The following is a 16,542-nucleotide window of genomic DNA, read 5'->3' as shown; positions in this document are numbered from 1 at the left end:
TTAAAATGAAACTTGTAACGTTGCGTACCCCCTGTTCGGCACCCCCCCTGTTCGGCACCCTGAAAATCTAACAACGAAATGCCTACTTTTATAAGCTGATTTAAATATAAAATTATCAACGGACAAAAATACAATCGTTTTCACGCTTCTCCGGTTCATTAACCTCTTCTTCATCAGCTAAAGGTTCCAAATTTTCTATATCCTTTTCCTGCAATCCAATAATGTTCTGTTTGTTAACCAAAAGCTCGTTTGGATCCGGAACCACCCTCCTCCTTTTAACCGGCCGTATTGCCTCCAGTTGTGCTTCCAATAAGCTGATTTTTTGCTGGGCGCTAGCCAAAAGGGTATCTTTAGCTTCGAAGCTTTTTTGGACTTTTGCAAATAAAAGACGTGAAGTAGCGTTGGTTTTGTTGGATTGGGAAAGTTTTTGCAGTTGAAATCGGACATCTCGGGTCGTTTTAGGGGTTTTCCAAATAAGTAAAGACGGGTCGTTAATTTTTTGGGCTGGGCTTTCCGGTGTTTTATCCCTTTGCAAACCGTTGTTTTTATCTTTTATAACGTTGGCATTGCTATTTTCTAACAAAAAAGGGCTTAAAAGTGGTTTAACCAAGTTTACCGGCCATAACCCCGTTGTACGCCAACCAGATTGAATGGTTTTTGCTATAAATGCTTTTAATCTGGCTTTTCGATAACAAAGTAGGAAATTTCGTTTTCCAATAATTGTTGAACAGCAAAATTGGCTAACAAATCCAAGTTGACGTCGATAAGCTTCTTTTAACGGCCCAAAAACCGATAGATCCAATGGTTGGAGAACGTGTGACGAATGAGGGGGTAAATATAGGAGTTGAATATTGTTTTGCAAGCAAAGAAGCATAAATTCGTCCGTTATATGTGATCCATGGCTATCCAAAACTAATAACCGCTTTTCAGGGGTTAAAGGTTGGGTATACGGAATAAACACTTTTTTTAACCATTCGATAGCCGTTTCGTTATTTGTCCACCCGTTTTCGGTTGCGTGAAATTTCCAATTATCGAAAAGGCTTAAATCCGTCGGAAACCATTGTTGTTGTACGTTTTTTCCCTTAAATATAACAAGGGGAGGGAGGGCAACGCCCGTAGCCGATATACATTCGATTATAGTCGTCCAACCCCGCGTTCCGGGCTCTTTCCGTTGCAACGGCCGGATCCCGTTAAGCCCTAATACCAGGCCGTTAGATCCTTTACCTTCCATTATACCGGTTTCGTCCATATTCCAACGGTTTTCCGGTTTAATAGCGTTAATAACCGGGTTCGTAATATAAAGCCACCAAGATTTAATTACCTCCGTAGTAGCGCCATTAACCCGGGCGTTATCTATTCGACGGGGCCTTTGGGTCTTAAGGATTGGATAACGAGCCAAAAAACGAGTTATCCAACGTTTTCCAAGGCCTTTTGTCTCTCCGGCGGCTTGAAGAATTCGTTCGGCAAAAAAGCGTAATTCTTGATGCGTTGGCGGAAGCCCTAAAGCTGTTTGGGTAAGTACCCAATCAGCCAAATGCTTTTCCTGTTCCGTAGAAAGCTTTTGAAAAGGGTTTTGTGCTTTTTTATAAGCTTGAGAACCTTTAAGTCGACTTTGAAGTGTAGACCTAGGTATTCCCCATTTTCGGGAGGTTTTTGCAATTGGATTGCCATTATTGACGTCGTTAATTGCAGATATAAGCTGTTTTTCAGTATATTGCTTCATTGGAAAATGGAGAATCAAGATTAGAAAAAAGTAAATCCAAAAGTGAAAGATTCATCGAGATATTTATAATAGAAGTTGGAGGATAAAAATAAAAGTGTTGTTATTTTTGGGTGCCGAACAGGGGGGGTGCCGAACAGGGGGTACGCAACGTTACATATTATAAAAATTACAATTATGAATTGAACAAACTATTTTTTATATATTAATATAAAACAATATATATTAAAAAGCCCGGAAAGAGGGTTTTATAACGTTATTTACATTATATTTTAACCACTTTTATTAACGTAAATATTCGTAAATAAAAAATACACAATTTTTTAATTATATTATTTTATGCGTATATAATACGTGCACAGTGCGTATACAGTGTAGCCTTTGTCACATGCGACGATAATCGACAAAATATCCTCAAATTAAAACGGGCGCGATTTTTACGCGGGTTTAGTCTGAGTATTGAGACTAAGGCGTGATTATATTCGAAAATTGAAAGCTAAGCGTAAAAGAGACAGACAGGCACGCAATGCCAATCGCGTACAAGCGCCTAAGCGAACAATAACAGGCTTAGCCTAGCTCCTTGTCACGGTTGGCAGTCGCCCAGGCGTGCCACTCCACAACACCTATCGCGTAAGACAAGTGCCGCTGCATATGCCCGTGCAGACTATGCAATTTGCCGATTTGAAACCCAAATCACTTTGCGCACCCAATGAATGCATTATACACATTCTTTTCCGAGTCGGTCCTTTTACAAGTGCCTCCCGAAACATAAGACGTGACAGTGCGCCCGACGTTGAAGATTTCTATTCTGGGGGGATCACATCCCCCGCGGTTGTTATTCCGAGCTTGGGAACACTGCGGAAAAGAGTGGTTAATTTTTTTTCCTTCGCCCCTCGCTGTTATATTTTTTTACAAACTTACACAGTAAGAGTTCAAACCTAAACCTTTGCAGGTTTTAGAATCGTCTGGTGTGCCGTGGTCGCAGCATAGCTCTCCGGTTCCAGGGTTAATTGTGATCTCATATGAAAGGACGGCGGTTGGAGCCAAGAGAAGAGCGAAATAAACGCTGCGCATTTTTCTCTGAATGCCTATGCAGGTTCTGTTTCTTGATAGAAGGAAATGGACAAAGCTAATGGGGAAAAGGAGTAATATCTCTGAAACAATAAAGGGTCGTTCGTCAAGAACTTGCTATGGCTTTGATAAACAATACTAAAAGCTCGTTATTCGGTGCCGTTTAAATACGTTGGGCTTGAAGAATATGGTGATATACTTATGTAAAACCCCATGTCTCTGACCAGTGCGACTGTTATAAAAAGAAGCTAATAAATGACATTGAAAAACTGAAGAACAAACGCTAAGCTGTGTGAGATTTCCTGAGTTGTCCCCTTGGCGTTTTGAATTTTTGAGGATGACACATAAATTTCATATATTGGCGAGAGAGCGCCAATGGTGATTGAAAAGTGGAACAACCACTTCAAAATGCGGTGCCGGGAATTGCAAGGAACGTCTCTATCACGGACGCAGATTCAACTTGATGTGGTACTTGTTTCAGTCACTTTTCGTGGTCTACCCCTCGTCCCTCTCGGCGGCAAAAACATGCTTTTACTAAACATTTAAGCTTAGAAACACGCTACTTTTCATTGCGTAAAACTATTTTTAATTTTTGAGGCTTAGTTGCCAAGAAAGCCAGCGTTATTCAGACGTGAAAGCTAACTCATGAAAAATCAACCTTGAGAAACAGGGGAGCCCGGCCAAAGGGCCCTGGGCAAGTCTTAGTCTGGTAACGTGACTTATTTGGGTCAAGATTCGGGTTTTTTTGCCGCTTTGAGGTTGCATAGTAAGATTTGACAGCGAGAAGATCACGTCCTAAACGTGTTCTTCCAGCGTGTCTTCAGTTGAGGTTTTTCTCTCTTCTCCTTAGTTTAAGATATTCGTTGAAAGTGCCCAATACACTGATCTTCTCTAATATATGCCTGACAGTGACAAACATTAGGACCTAGTAATCTCCAAGTCTCATGTCACAGATAGTGGAAGTCAGTTATTTAACATATATTAGAACACCGATTTGCTTTGTTATATGTTTCACCGACCGCAGCAATCACACAATTTCTCTCAACAGTATAATTAGCAATGAAGAAATTGGGTCGCCCGGTGGTATGGCCGCCCGCTGATCAGTCACGTTATCACCCTGACAATTTACACTAGGAAACTTTTACTAGCCTTGGCAACAGGAGTCAGGATCACGAAGCAGAGAGACACTAGACAGTGAACAACTGCACGAAATGACTCAAGATTCCCGATAAGGAGAAAATAGAAAAGAAGAAGAAAGAAAGGAAGGCCAACGTGGTTCGGCTTTGTCATGTCCCATCAAATATGGGTACAATCAGCTGAAACATTTAAGCTTTGCTCCCAGTTATACCAGACCGTTACATGAGGCTACACTCAAGTTGTAAGATGGTGATTTTATTTCATTTGCAAGGAGGTCACTAATTGCAGAGGATAATATTAGAGTACGAATCTAACTTGCGATCTACTTATTTATCAACGCTGCTGTTTCAGAACCAAGTTCTGTTACTGCCAAGCAATTTCAATTTGTCCCCGACTTAGTAAGTACTATGGCTTAGCCGAAATGGGATAATATTCTAGGTAGATAAATTTGTAGTTTAAAAAGTTAACCTTTAATGTTCTATTAATTTGGGATGGAATACATAAGCCAGGCGCCGCACTTTATAACTTGTTCTCCTTTTTGGATTGTATCAGGTTAAAGCTCCTCATCATTCAAATATACTTACCTGAAACTTACAGCCAGGCGCTACACCTCATAGTCCTACTTCGATTTAAACCAACGCCATACTTATCAATTATCGCTACCTTTCATCGCTACAATTACGACACCAAAGCTTAACATTCCACTTGTTTTCAATGAAGCTCTTTGTTCCAGCTTTAGTCACCCTCCTCCTCACAGGCTCTGTGAAAGGAAAGTCCTATGTAAATACCCCCNCCCCCCCCCAATGCTTTTTCATACCCCTCGTTATAGCTCAACAAACTTACATTTTACTATCGATAGTGCGGAAGCACACCTGATTGCTGCTGGAAGGATGCTGAGGCCTGTGCTAGTAAGCTGGGCACAAGGAGGTGTGAATTGGGGAGTAGATGGTACACTGAGAGTGGTCACTTCTGCGACCAAAACAGTGTTTCACTCTTAGAATGCAATGCTGATTGTTGCTCCGTCTCCAAGAAGATTGGCATCGGTTGTTGATAAGTATCGGTGTGTTTGGTTTTATGCCTGGCGCTTGGATTGTTAATATCGGCTGGGATGATAAATTCCTGGAGTATTGGTTCAGGGGCAGACATGCGAGTGAGTAGATGACGTGTATAACCACATGTCTCGGAAGACGTAGCAGAGATTTTGTAAATGATTCCAAATAGCTCAGTTATTATACATGAAAATACAGTCATTTTATTGTAATATTTCTGCCGATGGCAGCGGATTGTGCGCAGTATTACGAAAACTTATTAATGCAGGCAATATGAATAAACTAAGTAAAAGTTATAAAGTTTGTTAACACTCCAGCCAAGGTTGCTGGATAAAATTTAGTAACGAGGGTACTGTTGTAATATGGAGTGCAGGAGTAACAATTATTACGTATAAAATAATAATATATAAATAACAATGTATAATGTCAAAGGATTAAGGCCTGCCAAAGCCCGAAAAGCTGGGGGCCCCGGCCCGGCCCATTGGCCCGTGGGTATAAAATGGGGGCCCATAATGACCCGTAGGTTTTTTTGGCGGGTTAACGGGGGCCCGCAGGTTTTCGAGCTTGACCCGAATTGGGTACTAGACCGGGCGGGCCTGAAGTGGTCAGGGCCCTGAAGTGGTCATCTCTCTTTTGCTCTTATAACCTTTATAACAATCCAACCAAATGCCCGATACAGGCCAAATTTGGTACGTATATAAAACCAAAAAGCCGCTTTTCAATGGTATAATATATATATTTGTAACGTTAATAATAATCGAAATATTAAAAATAATATATATTTGTTATTTTTATTGTTTAAAATTCGAATTTAAATATAATAAATATACGGTAGAATCCATTAAATAAATTAAGATTTAAATAATATTTAGAATTTTAGTTTGGATGTATAATATATTCGGTTAATTTTATACGATTTTTTAAAGTAAAAACCATAAAAACGTATATTAAATTAAAATTTAATTTATAATATTTTTGGTTAATAAATAAAAAAATAAAAAAATCGTACTAATAATAAAAAAATAAAAACAAAATTACGAATTTTTTTGGCTTTAATTATAAAACTTTTTATTTTTAAATATTTATTTAAAGATTTTACTAGTAAAACTTTATTATGGGGATTTTTTAAAAAAAATATTTAAATATAAAAAATTTTAAATACAAATTCAAAAAAATTCGTGATTTTGTTTTTATTTTTTTATTACCAGTTAAAATTTTTTATTTTTTTATTTATTAATCAAAAATATTATAAATTAAATTTTAATTTAATATGCGTTTTTATGGTTTTTACTTTAAAAAATCGTATAAAATTAACCGAATATATTATACATCCAAACTAAAATTCTAAATATTATTTAAATCTTAATTTATTTAATGGATTTTACCGTATATTTATTATATTTAAATTCGAATTTTAAACAATAAAAATAACAAATATATATTATTTTTAATATTTCGATTATTATTAACGTTACAAATATATATATTATACCATTGAAAAGCGGCTTTTTGGTTTTATATACGTACCAAATTTGGCCTGTATCGGGCATTTGGTTGGATTGTTATAAAGGTTATAAGAGCAAAAGAGAGATGACCACTTCAGGGCCCTGACCACTTCAGGCCCGCCCGGTCTAGTTTTTGTTTTTATTTTCGTTAACATCGACCTTATTATTAAAAGAAATCGTCGACGGTCATAAAAATAATATTGGGAAATACGATAAAGTTAGCGATTTTAATTTCCGAAAATATAATTGCATAATTTATTAATAGGAGCCGATTTTATAAGGCTACCGTGCAACGAAATAAATAAATTAAATAAACAAACGAATAAAATAAATAAAACGCATGCACATATAAAGTTGAAAATATTACGGCTTTTTTATACAAAGGAAATAAGACAAATAAATAATATAGTTTGGTGGTATAATTCTTATAGCATTAAATATAATAAATATATAAAATATATAAGTTCGATTCCCGTTATTATTGCATTTTCTTATAAATGTAATAAGTGATTTAAATAAACGGTTTAACCAGGCCTGCGTGGCCAAAACTAGTCACGTGATTCTACCCCGCACTTCTGGTAATCCGGATCGAAGATATCACGCCATGAAATTGGTACACGTATCCAATTTCAAGATTTTACATATTAATACGAATTATCGATTATAATAATTAATAATTAATTAAGGAATTAACTATATATATAATGCCAATCTTTGTTATCCGCTAACAGACGATTATTTACCATTTTACGGTTTAATTTATTCCTATAAGTGATTTCCAATTTTAAAGCCTTAAAGCTACCTCCTAACCTCTTTAAAAAGTTTTACATTTTATTAAAGAAAGAAATTTAATATTATTAATAAAAGTTTAAAATAGTCGATAAAAATTCATTCGTTACAAAAATTTACCAAACGATATAAAATAATGGTTTTAAATTTTATTGCCCAAATATTAATAAATATCCCCCGAGGGGGGAAGATATTTTTAACTATTAACTAATAAATTATCTTCTTAAGAAACTTGCAAAATAAATTTCAAATTTTAAAGTTAAAAACTATTTACAGGGATAAGTTAATCGGTAAAATAATTAATACCATATATTAAGGTTTTATCAATTTTTAATAAAAGCTTTAATAATAAATTTAAACATATTTTTAAACAGGATAATATATTAATTTAAATTAACGTAAAACAGTAAAAAGTTTTATTTTGGCCGTTGTTTTAATCCGCTTAATGGGTAAAAGGTTTTACCGTAATTATTTAGGGTATTATATAAAGTATATAAATTAATATGTGGAAAATTAAATGGTTAAATAAATTAAGCGTTTAACCGAGTTATATTAAAAATTAAGACAGTTTTGATTTTTATTTTAAAAAAGAATTTATTTAACCGGGTATAAACTTTATGAAAAAAGCTTAAATATATTATTAATTAACTTGTTTAAGAAAATATATAACTTATATATATATTTATATGTAAAAAACGATAATAATATATTTAAATAATTAATTATATTAATAATCAAGTTTTAAAATTCGTTTAAATTACTCTTCTTATTATAATTATACTTATATAATTTTATTTATTTTAATTATTATATTTTAAATCAATTTATCATTAATAATTACATTATTATTACTTTAATATTAGTTGAAAAAAAGCCCAATTAATTTATATTAAATCTATTATTATGGAAAATAATTATTTAAATCCGTAAAATTTAATAATTATATTTACCATTCGGATAAATTATTTAATAATTTTAATTTGGATAAGAACAATATTTTTAAAATTCCCCTTAATAATATTTTCATCCGAATTAAAATAGTATCAAACTTTTACAAGAATTTTTACCAAAATATTAAAACGAATACGGGGCAATATATTATTAAATAATAGAAATTTTATTATATTTTTTATGCGTTTAATAAAATAAAATAAAATAAATATTTATTAAATACGAAATTTATTCAATTATTATTCCGTGATATAATAATAATAATAATAATAATTATATTGGAATTTTTATTATTTTATATTATATTTATTACACTTTTATTTAAATCTTGTTTAAATTGGTAAATTAATTAATACTAGCGAAAAACAATAATTAAACCTTTAAATAATTTCTTTTTATAATTTTTAAATATAACGTTTCTCTAGATTATTTTAATTCCGTCTCAAATTTTATAAATTCAAATTTTAAAATATTTACGTATTTACGGGGTTTTTCACGGGGGCCCGCGGGCCGCAATAATAATAATAATAATAATTATATTGGAATTTTTATTATTTTATATTATATTTATTACACTTTTATTTAAATCTTGTTTAAATTGGTAAATTAATTAATACTAGCGAAAAACAATAATTAAACCTTTAAATAATTTCTTTTTATAATTTTTAAATATAACGTTTCTCTAGATTATTTTAATTCCGTCTCAAATTTTATAAATTCAAATTTTAAAATATTTACGTATTTACGGGGTTTTTCACGGGGGCCCGCGGGCCGCAAAAAAACCCGCGTTCAAATTTGGGCCGGGCCGGGCCCCCCCACAAATATCACAGTTTACCCACGGGCCCCCCGACCCACCTATTTGGGCCGGCGCGGGCTCCCATGGGCGGGTTTTGGCAGGCCTTGTAAAGTACTAGGCTTTGTCAGACTTTAAATTAACGTTAAATAAACGAAGTAGGGACGCCCGCTACAGAAGCTTCCTTTTTAGTTTAGAATATTATCAGTTAAAAATGAGTTTAAAATATTATTCAACTGTTTAAAACCTTATATTATTAATAATGTCCTGGACAATTACAAGTTATGATTATTTTCCTTATTTTTATTACACTGCATGCGGTTTCATTATAATATGAAAAGCACTCAAAGTTCATCTGCGTAATCGCATTTGTTCGACAACATCCATGGCTTCCAACTCAATGACTAAAAGCATCCCAACCCTCGCCTATCCACAAGCTACGCTTGTCTGCTGACGGCCATTTACCCAGCCAACCACATTTCCCACCCTCCCGATGCAAGCCCGCGCATGTCTCCACTCGGTTCACGGTCGCACCATTCAACGCCACTGACTGTATGTTTTATGAACCTCAATTAGGGACTCCACGTCACTTGGATCGGGTATGATTTGGTCATCATCGAGAGGCAAGCGACGTAGAAACCCCGTAAAATATGATTTTGCTGGCCAAGGAGTGTTTGGAAAATTTGCCTTCTTCTGCTGCGACACAGCTATAGGCACGCTACCTTGACCATCCAGTAAAGACTCTGGTGGCGCGGATGCTTCCCGTTGTTACGAATGCAGCACTTACGCTGGTTGCACACGCCCCCACTCCCCTGCCACATCCTTGGCGGCAATTCTAAAGGCTGCCGTTTATTACATTGTCCTTATTGAGAATTACGGGGGAGTTTGCCACGGCACACTTTCAACGGTTAAGACTAGCGGCACAGCTGAGCTGATTTCAGCGCAGTCGTACGATATGTCGGTGTCTTCACAGAGGTCAATCCTTTGCAAGCGAGGTGCTCAAGAACTAAAGCCTGACTTGAGGGCGTTCGTGGGGTGTACTGCAGGCATAGAATAGTCTTTCGCCACTAATAAGTTGAAGGTAACAGAATTTTGGGCGCAGGTATGAAACCAAGACTCGTGAAAGTATCTGTGGAGTACCATGGAAAGATCAGGGCAGGGGTTAACTCTTGTCTGCTTGGAAGGTGGATTCTTCTTTGGCCTTGTTACAACGCCCCGTGTACCTACTATGGGTACATAGCCCGGTGGATCCCTGCGCCAGCCGTATTTACAACTGCATTGCTAAAACATGCCTGCATTTCCGTGCCTGGCTCCCTCTATCAATTGGTCTCTTCTCCTTTCTGCTCTCACCCCAAAACAGAGCCCAGCGGCCGCTTTCTAGGAACGGTTGCCTCTTTCTTTTTCACGGCACGGCGGAGGAATGGACCCTGTTTCGCTTGGGGTAGGGGAGCCTGGGCAATTGAAGCCATGGACCCTTAGCATGGCCCCTACTCTTCACGGACACGGATGCCGTGAGGTCATTATTGTCACGGATAATCTGCTCATCAAATTTCACGAAGACTGATCTTGAAGTTGCTACGGCAACGCCAATTGATGGCTCTGTTGGGGTCGACTTAGGAACTTGCTGTTCACCGTTCTTCAAGGCAACGGGTGCCCTAAGCCGCCGTTAATAATATTAGTTTTGGACTTTCTATTTCGACCGCTCGCCAGTTGCAAAGCCTGTTGGGTGCAAAGCCCGGGCATCGGTGAAACGACGGAGTCTTCTAACATGCCATGGAGACGGTGATGGTGCCATATTGATGTTTATCTGGTAATGGTGCAAATTAGGCAGTGAGTTTCGGGTTAGTCTATAGCGGGCAGGCGCCAATTCTGTTGTTCGTCCTCCTTGGGAGATTTACAAGCTACCACACCTGATCCGGGAAGGGGGGTTACAAGGATGATCAAGCGGAGGAAATTGGAGTTAAAAATCACTCAGCTTGGCCAAGTGTTTTAGCTGCCAAAACAGAACAACATTTGTAACCCTTGTTCACCTGGGTCTCGAAATTCTCGTTGTTCTGCCTCACTAGCTCCTTGGTACAGTCGGTGATTCAATAGCCAAGGTGATGCAGTACGTGGTCACAACTTGTGGACAGGCCATAAGTCTTGCCGTAGAGGTGTTTGGCAGCCCCCTGCTTGACCCTTTTGCCGAAATGGACGCCATGCTCAACGCACTTTATTATCCAAAAGTTGCCGTCCTGCTGTACTATGTAATGATATCTTTGCTGGCCAAATGACTTGTCGCCGCGTATTTCTTTCAGGCAACGATTCGACAAAAGTCACTTTCCTTATTGTTTACACGACGGACGGCGACCCTCGCAAAGTACCGGAGCCTTAGTCGCAAGCAGCGCGACTCAAGGACCGAGATGTCGGTTTTTTTATCCCAGCCAAGGAGAAATATGCACGCAACAAATTCCGACAAATGAGTGGGAAAAGCACAAGTCGCGTACGCAGGGATTGCTAAAATGCCCTTTTGCGACCATTGGGGTTCGTCTGAAGATCTTTTGAAGCATATCAAAGGTCCTAAATCGGCTCGAGTGGACAGATTGCAAAACCACAGGTAATATTGTAACCAATCGATTTAAAACAATATACTTTGTAGGCTAACACTTTGTTAGTGCCGCTGGAGGTACTTTCAGAAACATAGAAAGTAACATGCCCGTACTATCGTCAGCTACGCTCCAAGACGAACATATCAAGATATTATAGGAAATGTCGGCCCGAGCACATGGAGCGCGGAGAGCGGAAAAGGTTTACAGTCAACTGCACCCATTACGATAACGTATAATCAAAATCGAACATATCAAAACATGTCAGAACATGTCGTCGCAAGAACCCGAAACCCCCCGAAGCTCCGGAACCCTCGGAAAACTCGGAAACCCAAAATTAGGTTTATGTAGTATGACCATATGGAAGCACCCAAGCTCATCCAGCACAACATCAGGCAATTGGGAAATTATGTACGTGTGATAGAAAGGGACCGCAAGATATTGCAGTGTTGTATTCACCGCAAAGTCCGCCTATTCACTATTTTACGTTTGAGGGTTGATGGGAGAACGGCGCCGGCGAGCAAATCCATGAGAGCGAAGTTGCTAGAACCAGCATTTTATCGGCGATGTTACAAGAAGACGACATAACCGGAGTGCAAATTCTTTCCAAGGACAAATGGCTAACAACTCTATCCTCTGTGCACTGGCAGTCTAAGCGTGCATGCAGTCGTCGCACCGCTCATCAGCTGGACATATCTTTTGCCATAGGTTGTGAAGCAGTTTCGTCAATCGAGTTGCTTTGCCGCTGTTGTGGACTTGGTCCCTTTATTTTCCAGGCCCAGGGTTCTCCAATCGGTTCACATCTAAGTTCTATAGGAAGATAACCTACTATCGCGGGTAGGGCTTAGTCCAAGACGCTCGGTCACAAAACAATTATATTGGATCGAATTTGGCGGCAGTCTCTTGACGGTATCTTGCTGGCTCTGTTCTGGAGCTATTTCCTGGTAGGACTCGGAGGGCTAGGATGACGATTTGCACAAGAGCTTAGATGGAGCAAAACCGACGATTCGCACTAAAGGTGTAGGACTGAATTCTTTAACCGTGTTGATTTCGGCTCCTGTAGAGGTCTGTATATGTCCGTCTTGCCTTTGGCTTTTGATATTTGGATCCCGCAAAGGGCCGTCGTCATTATCATCAATGGCATTTTCTTAAAAACTCATTGTATGACTTTAAAATTGTTGGTTCCCTTCCTTCAGGGTAGACCTCGCTGGGCCTTTGGGAGGATGGCGCAAGATGAGACCTAAACGACAGGGCTAAATCAACAAGGTTGCAAGGTAGCACGGACGATTTGGGCGATATATTGTACAAGCAGTCAGGAAGTTAACCGTAGTATTTCAAATTTGGTTAATAAATATTTCTTATAACTGTGGCAAAGTGGCACTGGCTAGTAACTGGAATTGGAATGACTTCGGCGAAACTGCGGCCGCTGGAGCTGGCTTTTGTAATAGGAACATAATCCACGGCGGATGTCACACCCAGCTTCAATCAATAAGATGTAGTAACATTATCTTACTCGGTGAACTTGGCGAGGGTTGGGAACAGGGGGTGGAAGAAGATCCCGCTTCCATCAGAACCAATACCAATCTCTTACTGCGTCGAATTCTTATAATGTCTTTGTGGACCATCAAATTATTCCTCCGCCAAAAGCGAAGTCCAGTATATCATTCCCCCTCAGCCCACCATCATCACCCTTCCTTCCCTTCCGGGCGGCAAAGCCAATTTACCGCAGGATTGTTTCGGGACACTGCTATCATGTGCCAAAAAAATTGGCAAAGCTGCTGTGGTAAAGCTGCTCATGCAAAGTCTTCTTGAACTACTCCCACTTTGTACCAGATTTTGCGATGTGGAAGGGAATGTTCGATAGTGCTGTGTATAGCCACCGGGGAGATGATATGAGATCAATGTCTGCTCTGAATCACCCGAAAAATCACTAACCTGGCCGTTCCTGCGAATCTTCGCCAAGCTGACTGATGAGGTCTTGAATCATAACGCTTTTACAAAGACAAAAGACCAAAGACCAAACTGAGGGGGATAAGTAGAGGGCCGTGCGTCAGTATACACGAGGTCGGAATATGCCCCCCGAGTCTCGGGTTGAAGTCCAACCGCCTCTTATGGTGCTTTTCAGAAACAAGCTATGCGCTGCGTCGTGCTTTGCACTTGTCGTTTTGTTGCTGGCCGTTCCTCGCCGTCGTTCGGATGGACTCGGCCCTGCAGTTTGGGTAGACCGACTTGGTGGCTTGTCCAGACTTCTCTCGTTGGTGCCTTAGAAGGTTGCCGAAGGTTGAAAACGGGCGACCGTTACACCCACGCTCCCAGTACTGCGGTTTGGGCCGATTCCCCACCATTCGGACGTTGTGGGCTGCATCTTGCTGTTGGCCTTAGTGAGGAACCCACGGGTGGTGCGGCGGCGAAAAGCCAGCTCCCGAGCCCATGATTGACATCGCGTTCGCGTACATAAGACCGGGTGCCTGTTGGCGATGCTGCTGGGCATGGGATGCAAGGTTGACACGACTATGTGGGAGCGTTAGCGCCGTTACTGCTTCGTCACCCAGCACAGCTAACCCATAATGTGAAGGTAATCCTGGCACCATGGTTGTGGGGTATGCAGGTTGGTATTTCTGCAGGTACGGCTGCTGTTTGTAGGGGTTTGAAAAAGCCGGCTGTATTTGGGGGTCCGACGGCAGTGACGTGGAGTAGGTTGGGAGGTTGTAGGATGCCGCGGAGCCTTGCGTCGGGGCAGTGGTGCAAACAGGAAGAGGAGCAGGCGATGCAACCTCTGGAATAGAGACAGGCGGAGACTGTCGCCGGGCTTGCGCTGCCTGAAAGTGCCCTCGCGTTTCTGCTTGGCCTCCCGGTTGCTTTGAGGGTGCTCTGGGGCAGACGGAGCTGACCAATATAGGACCTAACAATTTGGTGGAGTATGATATGGGAGGTTGTTTGGGGCAGGCTGTCGTAAATCCTGCACAGCTTTGTTAACACTCGGTGGCAAAGGATGACTCCAGACAGGCGACAGGAGGAGGAAGGCAGGTCAATGCAACCACAAACATATCGCTACTTATCTTTTCCCGGGGCAAAATGACCTGGCCCACTGCCTGTATTTTTTCGTTAAAAACTTTTCCCGTGCTGTGGACAGTTGAAGAAGTTTGCCTTCATGTGAACGGTAACATTTGTTTTGGCGAAGATCTTCGACCTCCATCACGGCATATCTTCCAATTGGCTCTACTTGCAGAACAGCAGTAACAGCAATCCTTGCCATCTTGCGCTCTTGTACATTCCACCCTTATCAGTGCCCGACCCCTGCCTTCGGTGGTGTGCCTTCAGCCTTCTGCCTCTTGACCAAAGGCTGTTGCAAGACCCCCTGAGCGAACATCGTGGACGCTCAGCCTACTTAGATGACCAGGGTTAACATGTTTCCCATGCCAACACGCGTTCACCCTAAAGCTATCGTAATCAACCGAACTCGAATCTAAGCATCAGAGGTGGAGCTAAGTGATGGATTTAAGGCCTGGGGAATGGAATGCTCGATGGGATAAGAACGTACTTTTCAGCTGGTCAAAGGCCTTCAGAGCAGACTCCGCCTTTATCTCAAGGCTTCTTGTCCTTCTTCTCCAGGACCCGAAATGGCAGGTCTTAGTAAAATTTACGGAGACGAAAGTCTTGGGCTTAACGTTGCGTACCCCCTGTTCGGCACCCCCCCTGTTCGGCACCCTGAAAATCTAACAACGAAATGCCTACTTTTATAAGCTGATTTAAATATAAAATTATCAACGGACAAAAATACAATCGTTTTCACGCTTCTCCGGTTCATTAACCTCTTCTTCATCAGCTAAAGGTTCCAAATTTTCTATATCCTTTTCCTGCAATCCAATAATGTTCTGTTTGTTAACCAAAAGCTCGTTTGGATCCGGAACCACCCTCCTCCTTTTAACCGGCCGTATTGCCTCCAGTTGTGCTTCCAATAAGCTGATTTTTTGCTGGGCGCTAGCCAAAAGGGTATCTTTAGCTTCGAAGCTTTTTTGGACTTTTGCAAATAAAAGACGTGAAGTAGCGTTGGTTTTGTTGGATTGGGAAAGTTTTTGCAGTTGAAATTGGATATCTCGGGTCGTTTTAGGGGTTTTCCAAATAAGTAAAGACGGGTCGTTAATTTTTTGGGCTGGGCTTTCCGGTGTTTTATCCCTTTGCAAACCGTTGTTTTTATCTTTTATAACGTTGGCATTGCTATTTTCTAACAAAAAAGGGCTTAAAAGTGGTTTAACCAAGTTTACCGGCCATAACCCCGTTGTACGCCAACCAGATTGAATGGTTTTTGCTATAAATGCTTTTAATCTGGCTTTTCGATAACAAAGTAGGAAATTTCGTTTTCCAATAATTGTTGAACAGCAAAATTGGCTAACAAATCCAAGTTGACGTCGATAAGCTTCTTTTAACGGCCCAAAAACCGATAGATCCAATGGTTGGAGAACGTGTGACGAATGAGGGGGTAAATATAGGAGTTGAATATTGTTTTGCAAGCAAAGAAGCATAAATTCGTCCGTTATATGTGATCCATGGCCATCCAAAACTAATAACCGCTTTTCAGGGGTTAAAGGTTGGGTATACGGAATAAACACTTTTTTTAACCATTCGATAGCCGTTTCGTTATTTGTCCACCCGTTTTCGGTTGCGTGAAATTTCCAATTATCGAAAAGGCTTAAATCCGTCGGAAACCATTGTTGTTGTACGTTTTTTCCCTTAAATATAACAAGGGGAGGGAGGGCAACGCCCGTAGCCGATATACATTCGATTATAGTCGTCCAACCCCGCGTTCCGGGCTTTTTCCGTTGCAACGGCCGGATCCCGTTAAGCCCTAATACCAGGCCGTTAGATCCTTTACCTTCCATTATACCGGTTTCGTCCATATTCCAACGGTTTTCCGGTTTAATAGCGTTAATAACCGGGTTCG

At 39.9% G+C, this 16,542-nt stretch overlaps 2 protein-coding genes across 2 annotated transcripts; both read right to left on the bottom strand.

Moving 5' to 3' along the window:
• Nucleotides 1-2,413: 2,413 nt before the first annotated feature.
• PgNI_00130 (uncharacterized protein) lies at nucleotides 2,414-2,794 on the bottom strand (the record flags this gene model as incomplete). The annotated part of the gene is made up of 2 exons (XM_031120213.1): nucleotides 2,414-2,575; nucleotides 2,642-2,794. The coding sequence occupies 2 exons, from the start codon at nucleotides 2,792-2,794 to the stop codon at nucleotides 2,414-2,416; spliced, it is 315 nt and encodes a 104-aa protein (XP_030986165.1).
• An 11,184-nt stretch (nucleotides 2,795-13,978) lies between these two features.
• Nucleotides 13,979-16,498, bottom strand: PgNI_00129 (uncharacterized protein; the record flags this gene model as incomplete). Its single annotated transcript, XM_031120212.1, has 2 exons — nucleotides 13,979-14,502; nucleotides 16,474-16,498. The coding sequence occupies 2 exons, from the start codon at nucleotides 16,496-16,498 to the stop codon at nucleotides 13,979-13,981; spliced, it is 549 nt and encodes a 182-aa protein (XP_030987417.1).
• Between the last annotated feature and the right edge of the window lie 44 nt (nucleotides 16,499-16,542).

Source organism: Pyricularia grisea (genome assembly GCF_004355905.1).
Source record: "Pyricularia grisea strain NI907 chromosome Unknown Pyricularia_grisea_NI907_Scaffold_1, whole genome shotgun sequence".
NCBI classification, from domain to species: Eukaryota; Fungi; Ascomycota; class Sordariomycetes; order Magnaporthales; family Pyriculariaceae; genus Pyricularia; species Pyricularia grisea.
The sequence above is the reverse complement of the archived record's forward strand: the minus strand, read 5'-3'. Positions and strand labels throughout refer to the sequence as shown.